Source organism: Vigna unguiculata, chromosome 8 (assembly GCF_004118075.2).
Source record: "Vigna unguiculata cultivar IT97K-499-35 chromosome 8, ASM411807v1, whole genome shotgun sequence".
NCBI lineage: Eukaryota > Viridiplantae > Streptophyta > Magnoliopsida > Fabales > Fabaceae > Vigna > Vigna unguiculata.
The window spans coordinates 3,667,267-3,679,436 of NC_040286.1; the positions used below are offsets into that span (position 1 = coordinate 3,667,267).

Sequence of the window (12,170 nt, forward strand, 5' to 3'; positions counted from 1 at the left end):
ATCAATCAAAACATTTTTTTTTAATTTATCACACATATATAGAGATGGCAAATAAACCTGTCCCTGTGGGTATTGTCTGAACTCGTCCCCGTTTTGACGGGGAATCCCCGCATTGACTGGGTATGGGTATGGGTATGGGGATGAGATGTATATATCCCCGCTATAATATTCGTCCCCGTCATATCTCCATACTCATTTAAATTATTAAAATATTCATAATTAATTAATTAACTAACTATATATATATATATATACTTTCTAATTTTTATTTCTTCTAATTATTTGGTTTATCATGAAACTCATTCGCATCTCCAATATATTTTTTATCTTATCACAACCTTTATGTAATTATATTAAAATTATGTATGTTAATTAAAAAACTTTTATGTCTAACATTTGAATATTTATATTATTTTTTAATATTTTTTTATTGTATATTTTCCTTTCACATGAAAATATTTAGTACTCTCAATTTAAGTGTTTAACAGCATAAACCTTTCATTTACTAGGTAATATAAAATAAAATAAAAGTTCTTTACTTATTATTATTAATTTTTGTTTCATTTGAAGAACTCTTTTGTTTCCCTAAAATAATTTTTGTTATTTCTCAACCATTGAGTATATATGTTGATATTTGAAAAGTTTTCTTAGATCTCTAAGATATTTGTCATCTTATCATACCCTTAAATATACATTTGTTTTTCTTTGTGTGATGCCTTTCAATAGTCTTCAAATTGTTTATGAGACACACATTTGTTAATTTGTTAATTTTTTTATTTTTTTATTTTCATCAGGTAGAATATTATTTCGATAAATTTTATCTAATTATTTTTTATTTTCTAACTCATTACAATCATACTTTAATTTTTTCACTATAATTGTATAAAAAAAATTTATTTACTACAATAAAAAAATTTAATGTAATTGCCATGAATTTTTTTTATCACCATCCAACATATATTGGAGTGCAAAAGATATAAAATCTATGATAAAATTTTATTATTATGTTTATTATCTGTTTTTTGCGTCATTTTTTATCAACCATTGAGTATATATGTTGATATTTGAAAAATTTTATTAGATCTTTAAGATATTTTTCATCCTATCATACCCTTAATTATATATATATTTTTTTTTGTGCGATTTCTTTCAATAATCTCCAAATTGTTTATAAGACACACATTTGTTAATTTTTTAATATTTTTATATTTTGTTTACTTTCATCATGTAGAATATTATTTCGATAAATTTTGTCTAATTATTTTTTATTTTCTAACTCATTACAACCATACTTTAATTTTTTCACTATAATTGTATAAATAATTTTTATTTACTACAATATAAAAATGTAATGTAATTGCCATGAATATTTTTTTACCACCATCCAACATATATTGGAGTTCAAAAGATACACGATCTATGCTAAAATTTTATTATTATGTTTATTATTTGTTCTTTTCGTCATTTTGATCTAGTAATGTATTATAACTTTTATTAGTGTATAAAAAATATATTTATTATAGTTTAAAAAATTGAAGTAAACAAACATTTAAAATATATTTTAATTTGAATATTTTTTTCCTTTTATATTATTTTAAAAATATTTTTTAAATTTATAACTAGGTTTCATTAATGTTTGAAAAATTTAATAAATGATTTGGTTCTCATGAGATTTTATTTGGTATTCTAATATAAAATGTAAACAATTATAATTTATTTTAAAGTATTAGATATCGAAGAAACAAATAATCCTCCTAATATTGAATATTTGATAATATTATGTTTCCTTTATCGTAAATTTTTATTATTTTATAAAAATTAATTAAAATTAATATTAAAGTAGTAAGAAAACGGGTACGGGTATGGGTACAAGATTATACCCGTTACCCGGTGGGGATGGGGATGAGACAAAAATTTGATACCCGTTGGATTTAGGTATTGAGATGAGGATAAATTTTTTTTACGGGTATGGGTCTGGGATAGTAAAACTCGTCCCTGCTCCGCCCCGCTCCGTTGCCATCCTTACACATATAACATTATTCATAAACTCTCATAAAATTTTCATTTAAATATTTTCATTCATCCCTTCAAACTTCTTAACTCAAACAACACCACAATTATTTTCTCAAATACATCTATTCACTCGCTATCATACCCACTCTCAATCCAAACACACCCTAACATATTATTTCATAGGTTCAATATTAAAATTTCTGAGTTGTTATCTCATGATGAAAATGTTTCATATTCTGAAGAGAAACAAAGTGAAGAATCACATATAAAAGATTCTTTTGACATCAAAGAAAATGACTAATGTATGACTAATGTATGTTGTATTCATATAGCCTTTTTGAATCCATAAATAAAGATAGCATATAACAAATTTATTTACTTTAAATATAATTTTTTATTAAGAATAACATAATCATTTATTATATTATAGATATTATTCATAATATTCAGTTTAAATTATTAAAATATTTATAATTAATTAATTAAGTTTATATATATATATATATATATATATATATATATATATATATGAGAATGTTTAATACTCTCTCAATTTAAGTGTTTAATAGCATGAGTATTTCATTTACTAAGTAATATAAAAAAAATTATCTTCTTTACTCTATTATTATTAATATTTGTTTCATTTGAAGAACTCTTATTTCCCTAACACAATTTTCGTTATCTCTCAATCATTGACTACGTTGATATTTAAAAAAATTTGTTAGATCTCCAAGGTATTTATCATCTTATATTACCCTTAATTATATATTTGTTTTTCTTTGTGCGATTTCATTCAATAATCTCTCAAATTGTTTTTAAGATACACATTTGATATTTTTTATTATTTTTATTTGTTATTTATTGTTATCAGTTAGAATACTATTCTGATATATTTTATATACTTATTTTTTATTTTCTAACTTATTATCAATCATACTGTAATTTTTTCACTATAATTGTATAAATAAATTTTATTTATTATAATATAAAAATTAAATGTAACTGCCATTAATTTATTTTTATCACCATCCAACATATAATGATGTTCAAAAGATACCATATCTATGTTAAAGTTTTATTATTATTAGTTTAGTATTTGTTCTGTCTATGATTTTGATCAAGTGATATATTATAACTTTTATTAGTATATAAAAAATAGATTCATTAGAATTAAAAAGACTGAAGTAAACAAACATTTAAAATATATTTTAATTTGAATATTTTTTTTCTATTATATTTTTTAAAATATATTTTTAAAATGTTATCAATTAGGTTTCATCAATATTTGCAAATTTAATAAATGTTTTGGTTCTCATTAAATTAAATTTTATTTGGTATTCTAATTTGAAATATATACAATTATAATTTATTTATAAATATTTGATATTGTAGAAACAACCTCTTAATATTGAATATTTGATAATATTATCTTTCCTTTACCGTAATTTTTATTATTTTATAAAATTAATTAATTAATATTGAAACAGTAAGAAAACGGATACGGGTATGGGTACGAAAATGTACTCATTACTCGATGGAGATGGAGATGAGACAAAAGTTTGATACCTATTGAAATATACGGATGTCGATGAATTTTTTTATGGGAATGTATATGAGATAGCCAAATCCCATGTTCCGTTGTCATCCCTAATCCCTAGTTACAAATATATAGATTTAAAAGATTTAAAACCAACAAGTTAAAACAAATTATAGTTATTTATTTAAATAATGGTAATATTAAATAATATTCATATTATTAATATTAATAATTCAACGAAAAATTGAAATTAAAATATATAATGATTAATTAAAAATAATGTTAGAAATATATGTAAGTGTTGATTAAATAATAATAATTATAATAATAATGAATAATTAGAGAAAAAAAAGTTGAATACAATATTATTTTGATTAAGTTAATAACATTAGAACAAAAAATATATATACTCATTGATGAAATGATACCGAAGGATCAAGCATATTTCCAAAAACGCAAAACAAACTCCATCTAGTATTAGATGATCTTTGATTATTTCATTTTTCCAATTTTTATGTAAAGGGTGTAATATATTTATTAGATAATTTTATTTTAAACATGATGTTGTCTAAAACCTGATTCTTTTAAATAAAATCCTTAATAATTTAGAATAAATAAGAAAAAGAATATAGTTACTTGTTGTCAAGACCTAATAAAATATATTTTTAAAACAAATTCAAAAATAATGGTAAATAAAAAATAATTAATTAGGATTTATAAACAAAAAAGTCATTTGAGCCCATCTTCGTGGCCCAACTTTTGTTAAAAAATAATATAAACCTAATTTATTTTAATTGCACCCAATTTTTCATATTCTTATCACTCATATTTTTTTTACTACCAACCTAATGTTCAAATTTTATTTTCACACTCTAACTTTTTATTTGCGGTGAAACTTTTCTAGGACAGTAGTGAAGGCGAAGGCGCTTCATTAGTAGGGGTTTATAAGCACTTAAAATTAATTATTATGATCTATTTGAAGTACATTTGAGATGGTGTATGCAATTTTTCAAATTTTTGAAATCTTGTTCAAAAAGTTTTTCTCAACTCTCCACTCATTTGTACTGGACTTTCCACATATTTCTGCAGTATATTTTTTTTTGGAACAGTAGCTGTAATGGATTTTTTTTGGGACAATAGTAAAGATACTTCATTAGTTGGGATTCATAAGCAGTTGAAACTAATTACTATGGTCGGTCTATTGGAAGTATATCTGAGATGATGTGTATAATTTTTCAAGTTTTTGAAATCTTGTTAAAAAATCCTTTGCAGCTCCCATTTATTTACATTGTTCCCACATATATTTGATAGCTACAGTGAAATTTGTTGAGATAGTAGTGAAGGCATGTCATTAGTTGGATTTCATAAACACTTAAAACTAATTACTATGATTCATTTGAAGTATATTTATGATGGTGTGTGTAATTTTCCAAATTTTTGAAATCTTGTTTAAAAAGTCCTTCGCAACTCCTCATTTATTTACATTCAGTTTCTCACATATGTTTGATAGCAACTGGTAATTTAAGATGGTGTTGATGCATTTTCTTTGGGACAGAAGGCAAGGCACACCCACAAAAAATTGAATGAGAAATATTAACTAACGATACCGTGCACACATAACACATCCACGAAAAATCGAACAAGAAATGTAAAGTAGATGAAACTCACACTCAAACAACGTACAATACTTTCAATTTCGCAAGGATCTCAATATCCTAAAACACCCCACACTCAAAAACGCGCAATTATCGAACCGATTTTTAAATTTTTAAAAGAAGACAGTACACGAACCACCAATGGAAGAAACGTCAATGATTTCTAAGAAGTGGACAAAGGAATGCCTTGATGAAGAAGATGAAGAAATACCCGACTTTTCACCATTTTTAAATATGTTTTCTCTGCCAAAGACAAACTTTTGCCCCAATACCACACATGAGCATCACAAAAAAAAATAGAAAATCAAATTCATAAACGACACGTAGACACTATAAAAAAATAGTCAAAATATCATTTTCGATAAAAAAAAATGAAAAATTATTGTCATGTCCCATGCCAACTCAGGTTGTCAACGGTTGTAAGAGAAAAAAGTGTTACTATCATTTTCGGTAAGAAATATACTTTAAAAATGAATAACAAAAAAAAAGAAACAAACATTGCATACGGAATTCGAGCACATAAAACGTGAGAACTTATTTCATTGTAACATAATTTGTAACTACATCCGAGCCTAGAAAACCGATACTTCACATACCAAAACGTCTCAAACACAAATCATATTTTGATTTACAAAGATCACCATAAATCAAAATCTCCTAAGCTCCATTACTCAATAACAGTGACCACCCATTATTTTCAATCAACTCCTCTATAATCTTCTTTAATGCCGGAGCACTAACAACACAATCTTTATTAGTAAAGCAGGATGTACCTTCTTCAGCTACCTTACAAAGTTGTGGATCTAAAGGAACTTTACCAAGAAAGGGTACACCCATTTCATTGCACATTTTCACTGCTCCGCCACCCCTGCTATCAAATACTTCAGTGCAAGCAATCAAATTCAGCATCTCTGGTGCTTTTTCTTTCATATATTCCCAAACCCATTGTGTAACATCTTTCTGCTCCCCATTATCAGACATTCTCAAAAACTTGAAATCTGTGATGGGCTGGCACAGACTACTCATATTCTCTACAACCCCAAGAACTTTCACGCCAACTTTCTTGCAAAAATTCACTTCTTTTCTCACATCAATTAGAGAGACTTGTTGAGGTGTGGTCACTATGATTGCACCATCTACTCCAGTGGGATCAAGGCATTGAACAATGGAAATGTGCTCATCTGAGGTTCCTGGTGGAGCATCCACGATTAGGAAATCAAGTTCACCCCAGTAGACATCTTTTAGAAACTGCTTGATAAGTCCATTTTTGCGTGGGCCTCTCCATATAACAGCTTCATCAGGGTTGGGAAGCATGAACCCAATTGACATGACCCCAAGGTTGGACTCCACATACACAGGAGACCAACCAAGGTTGCTCTGGTGTATCTCTTGACCTTCTAGGCCAAGCATCTTTGGGATGCTTGGACCACAAATATCAACATCAAGAAGACCTACTTGAAAATCCCTTGCTGCTAAAGCAAATGCCAGCTGGGCAGAGAACGTGCTCTTACCAACTCCTCCCTTTCCTGACAAGACCAATATCTTGTGTTTCACAGTAGCCATTCTTTCTGCAATGGGAACCAGATCTGCAAAAACAATGGTAGAAGGGAAATTTTTTTCAAAAATGAAGGCAAATCAATTTCTCAACATTTTAAATTATTAAACGTTTTTAAATTCCCTATCCAACACAACCCAAGAGTACTACAGAAAAAACAGCAAGGGAGCACATGGTCTAACCATTAAGAAAAAATGCTTTATCACTATAAACCATCAAATGAAGGGAAAATAAGACCGAGAAGAAAATGCAGAATATAAAACATATTAAGCACTTTTTTTCTGTCCAGTCGGCTCAAGTCAATATCTTGTTGTGAGGACCCAAGAATATCTAAAACCTGTTAAGCACTTTTTTTTCTTCTCTGTTTGTGTTGCGTTGTAAATTTTATTATTTAACCTTTTAAATGTCACAGGCCTAATTGTGTTTGCTAAATAGCTAGCTTAACCATTTTGGTATGGGTCTCGCATTCCGTTTGAAGGTTGCTATCATGTCAATTGTCCTTAATTAAGAATAATTTATGTCTAAACTTAAATGATATCCAACTCCAACACATGGTTGAACAAATATATGTTTTAGTCTTCTACAAGATTATATGAAGGAACTGAGTACTTAGTGCTATGTTAGTTTTTACAGTATAAAAAGTTACAGCTACAACTACACACAACACTAGAACTACAAATTCAGAAATTGAATATGAAAAGGCTGGCACTGAGGCTCAAAATGCATTTTACGTTGATAGGTGGTCACATTGAAATAACAAACACTAACGTAGGTTCTAAAACAGACAGCACTAAACAAAGAGAATGAGATACCAACAAATTTCAGGAAGCAATATTCTGAAATCCCTATGCATCAGAATCAAATCAATATTACGGAATGGACTCTATTAATTTGAATAGGACAATCAGAAAAGAAGTTTATTTGAAGCTAAACTATACTTAATTACTCCTAACTATATCCAATAGTACACGGAATTAACGACCAGTTAGATTAAACAATAAGTAAACTAAGCAAAAGCAATGACACCTCGAATGTTTCCCCAGTCCTTGCTTGAAATTTCTTGACATAACAATGCCATCACAAAAAATTCCACATCCCTGACATGGGAATGACTGAAGAAAGAGATTCACTCCCTTCCCGCACTAGTCAATCCACATAAGCAGTGACAACAAAGCCTAGGGGAAAATCATCTACTAGCAATGTATACTAAATAAGCTGAGTGATAACAAAGCCTAGGAGGAAATCATATACAAGCAATGTATATACTAAATAACCTAGAACAGGCTTCCATAAATAAACCATGTCATTGTTTAGAAATTGATAGCCGCTGGAAAGTATAAAAGAATAAGAGTACCAGGGTCAGGTCCTTTGGGGGCAGTTGCACAAATTTGCTGATTTGGGCACCCTTCACATGCATCAGATTTTCCGGCAGATTCAGACTGAGGGCCTGGGCAATCTGTAAATGACACGATACAAAATACAAAACAATGATATTCATAGGTATATATAAAATTAGAAAAGTGAAAATCCAGAAACAAAAAAGAAATGCATATACATACGCTCATTGGCATTTTCAGGGATGTCTCCGTTCTCCATTGAAATTCTTCACTTGAGTTGAAGAAAAAGGTATAACTATTTAAAGAAAGGAAAGTACGTCACAACTAAGATAAGATTCGTGGTGCAAGTGTTTTGTCGAAAACAACAAACTAGCAATGACAGGCAAAGAATAAGGTTGTAAAATAAAAAGGCAGATCAAACTCAAACAAAACAAGTCTGTCAAACCACTGTTTTGAATTAGTGAAACTGCCTCCGAATTAAGTTGGCATTCTAGACAAGTCAGGGACCTATTCGACAATATAGGCAATTCGGATGGTTAGGATTAAGATTAGTCATCCCCAAAGCAGGAAAAAAGATGGGCTCTAGGAAATTGTAAGAAAAAGTGATATTTCAATGCCATGTGCCTGTGCTTTAGGGTTTATTCATTTGAAAATTCCGAGGAATTTAAAATAACAGCAAGCTGAATTGTTAATAGTTGAATACCTTCATTTGTAAAAGAATTCATTCACATAAATTATTTAGATCTATTTCATTACAAAATTTAACAAAGTAGCAAAGGTTCTATATGGATAATTTCAAAATTCTATGGAATTTAAAATGCAAGGAAACAGAAAATAGCAATGCAGAAAAGAATATAACAACTAGAAATGCAAGGCACCATCTCTGTCGCCCAAGGCAAACGCCTAACCATTTCCTCACCTAATTTCCATTCACCCTTTTGGTACTGACTCCCTGCCCTATAAACACATTCCCCATGGAATATTATCCCAGGACATATACTCCCTTTGTTGATATACACATTAGCTGTTCCATATACCTTGTAATTATTGGGTCTAAGTTTATCTCATTGAAAAAACCCTAAAAGGTAAATGTTATGGTGCATAAAGTGGTGGCACCAACTGGCTCCTAAATCAAACATCCTTATAGATGACACTGCAAGTCATCAAGACACTGCTGCAACATCAATAACAAGTCTGAATTAGAGTACTTTAGGCATGGAGCATAACCAAAGTGCAAGCAAGTACATAAAAAAAACAGAAGCATTAATTATGGATGAGAGGTCGTATAATTTGTTTGGCAACATGTGCTGCAGAAGCATCTAAACCATCCAAATCAACAGGAGCATCTTCTGAAATCTCCCCATCATCAAACCCCGGTAGAGATGCCTCAAACAAATTAGAGTACTCTTGACAGTTAAAAAGGAGGTGGCATTATAGTTCTACATCAAATATACTGCAGTGTATAAGCAAATTTCAATTTAAGTTAATGCCAAACAACTCAATCCCAGCTTTGCAAACACGGCACATACAACTTTGCAACTTGGTACTTTCTATCATATAATTCAATCATTAATGAAGAACATAATTTTGTCTCAAAGATGATAGAATAATATGAAACAGTGGCAGTATTTATTTGATCACAGTGCAACGATGAAATACATGTTCTCCACATATCTCCAACATGATTACAGATAAACAGACAAACAAAGAAAACAACCACAGCTATCAGCCTATCACACAGTCAGATAAAAAATAGTAACACTAGAAAAACAAGGAAAAAAGAAATGAACATCACCACCAGACCAAAACGGCAACAACTACGAAATTGAAATTGGGGGAAAATTTAACCAACAACAGCACAACAATTATGATTCACAGAATGGGTCCAATCCAAACAAGGGCAAATCGCAGCAACAACAACCACACATACACCATAACTTCCAATTACAGGAAACCAATTTTAGGGTTACGAAAATCATAAATTTAGGTTACAAATCGAAAGAAAAGGGAACCAGAACGCAAATTACAAACAAACCTGTGTTCGTGGTGGTCGTGGCGGTCGGAATCGTCCGTCAATCGCAGTCCGATGGTGGCGCTGCGTTCTCTCGCTGCTGCCCCTGCCAGCGACGTGGTGGATGTCACGGTGGAGGAGAAAGGAGACGCCGTGAATGGCCTGCACTCTGCCTTCGTGTTTCTTGACGTGGGTGGAGGAGAAACGAGGGTGCTCTCTTCTGGTTTCCCAAAACGCGGGTGGTGGAGGAGGAGGAGAAGAGAGTGTGAGAGGAATGAAGGAATAAGTCTGGCAGTGGCAACGATAATAATGGAGAAAGAAAACCCTAATACCTTTAAGCCTTGTCTGGGTTTTGGAATTTGGATGAAAGTGACAACGATAATAATGGAGTTTGCCGCCACTACTTGTCTCAGTGAAACTAGGTTTTTGTTAACAATGAAATTGGGTTTGATTGGGCTTGCCCAAACACAATGCGTCCACTTCAGAATTCGCACATGGTTTGTCCTTCTTGCACCCCATCATTGTTAAGTGCACACCATATTAGTATCAAAAAAGCTAAAATATCCTTTCTTAGTGCACAACACTCCTGCTGCCTCCGCGCAGTGAAAAGAAGATGACAGAGAGATCTCTGCAGAGAAAGAAGAGAAAAACATAATACTATGCAAAAATAAATAAAAGAACTTATTCTAGATTTTTTTTTGAAAACGAATTTTTTTAAAATCTCAATCGAGAAATCTTATTTAAAAACTCCCATCCCAAAAATTTCAGAAGATTTAGAAATTTTTTATTATAAGTAATTCAGAAGTACTTTTACAAAAAGTAAAATGATGATTTTAAAAATTAGAAAATACACAAAGAAACTATGAGAATATCATATTATCCTCGCAGACCGGGACATAAAAATAATTGCACTTTAGATAAATAGAATAGAAAAAAAAACATACTTTAGGTAATTTGTTTTATATCATCCTATATAAAATTAAATTGTTAATTTTAAATTAGATAAAATATGATTTGATCCTCTAAAATTAAAATTTTGATAATTTACTTTTAATTTCTTGAAATTTTTTTTTTCTGCAATGTTAAAATATGCTAAATTTTTTTTCCTGCATATTTATTTTAAATATTTGCATGTAGGTGTTGAATCAAAATTAATTTCGATGCATTATTTTTGTAAAAATAAAAATATATTAAAAATTCTGGAGAGAGCAAAAGTACATTACCAATTTTAGAGAAATAAATTGTCTTCGTCTTTTTTAATTAAAAAATGTTATTACAGAGTAATTTAATCTATTATAAAAACATTTGCAAAGTGGATAGATGTTACGTGGCATCATTGTATATATTCCTATTTATCCTAGATGCATTACTTTTTTATATGCATAAAATATTATTATATTTAATTATAATAATTATGGGCCAAATGCTCTCAAACTAGGAAGAAATATTAATTTTTATTTTATTTTTCTATTTTATAAACTATAGAATGCTAATTCTTATATACAATGGGAACAATGTTGGAACTAAGGGGGTTATGGCCCCATTTTTTTTTTTTTACATTTATATAATTTAATATATGATTTTAAATAATTTTTTTAAATTTAATATTTTAATAAATATTTATACATTTATATATATAAGAAAAAGTTTTCTTTTTAGTATTTATTTTTCAATTTAATCTTTTAAACATTTTTTAAATAAAAATAATTATTTTATTAATATTATCTTTTAAATGGTTATTTGTTTAATTTAATCATTTTTTATTTTTTAAAATTGAACCATTATAAATGAAAATTAATTATACTAAAATTATAAAAAGTTATTTATATCTAATTTTATAATAATAATAATAATAATTTTTTTATTTTTTTATTATCATAAAAAAATTAAATACTATGTTTTGACTAGTTTATCTAAAAAATTTAGGATTACTCTTTTGGTTCTTATTTTTATTCAAAAATATTAAGTTGGCCATCTAGTTTTTTTTAATCTCAATTTTGGTACGAATTTTAAAAAATTGTGTAATTTTGTCTTTTTTCGTTAAATTTATTAAATCAAATCA

The 12,170-nt window shown here is 28.8% G+C and overlaps 1 protein-coding gene across 5 annotated transcripts; it reads right to left on the minus strand.

Annotated features, from left to right (window-relative positions):
- Positions 1-5,703: 5,703 nt before the first annotated feature.
- On the minus strand, positions 5,704-10,543 carry LOC114194106 (cytosolic Fe-S cluster assembly factor NBP35). Of its 5 annotated transcripts, none has more exons than XM_028084166.1 (5): positions 10,441-10,543; positions 10,133-10,328; positions 8,320-8,392; positions 8,115-8,216; positions 5,704-6,791 (listed from the first exon to the last, which is right to left on the minus strand). In XM_028084166.1, exons 3-5 carry the CDS (start codon positions 8,354-8,356, stop codon positions 5,863-5,865), a joined length of 1,068 nt encoding a protein of 355 aa, XP_027939967.1. In that variant the 5' UTR covers positions 8,357-8,392; positions 10,133-10,328; positions 10,441-10,543; the 3' UTR covers positions 5,704-5,862. The 5 variants fall into 5 exon arrangements, with proteins under 5 accessions (XP_027939967.1, XP_027939966.1, XP_027939965.1 ...); XM_028084165.1 differs by adding an exon at positions 9,135-9,268 and having other exon boundaries at positions 10,133-10,527; XM_028084164.1 differs by adding an exon at positions 9,135-9,271 and having other exon boundaries at positions 10,133-10,527.
- Between the last annotated feature and the right edge of the window lie 1,627 nt (positions 10,544-12,170).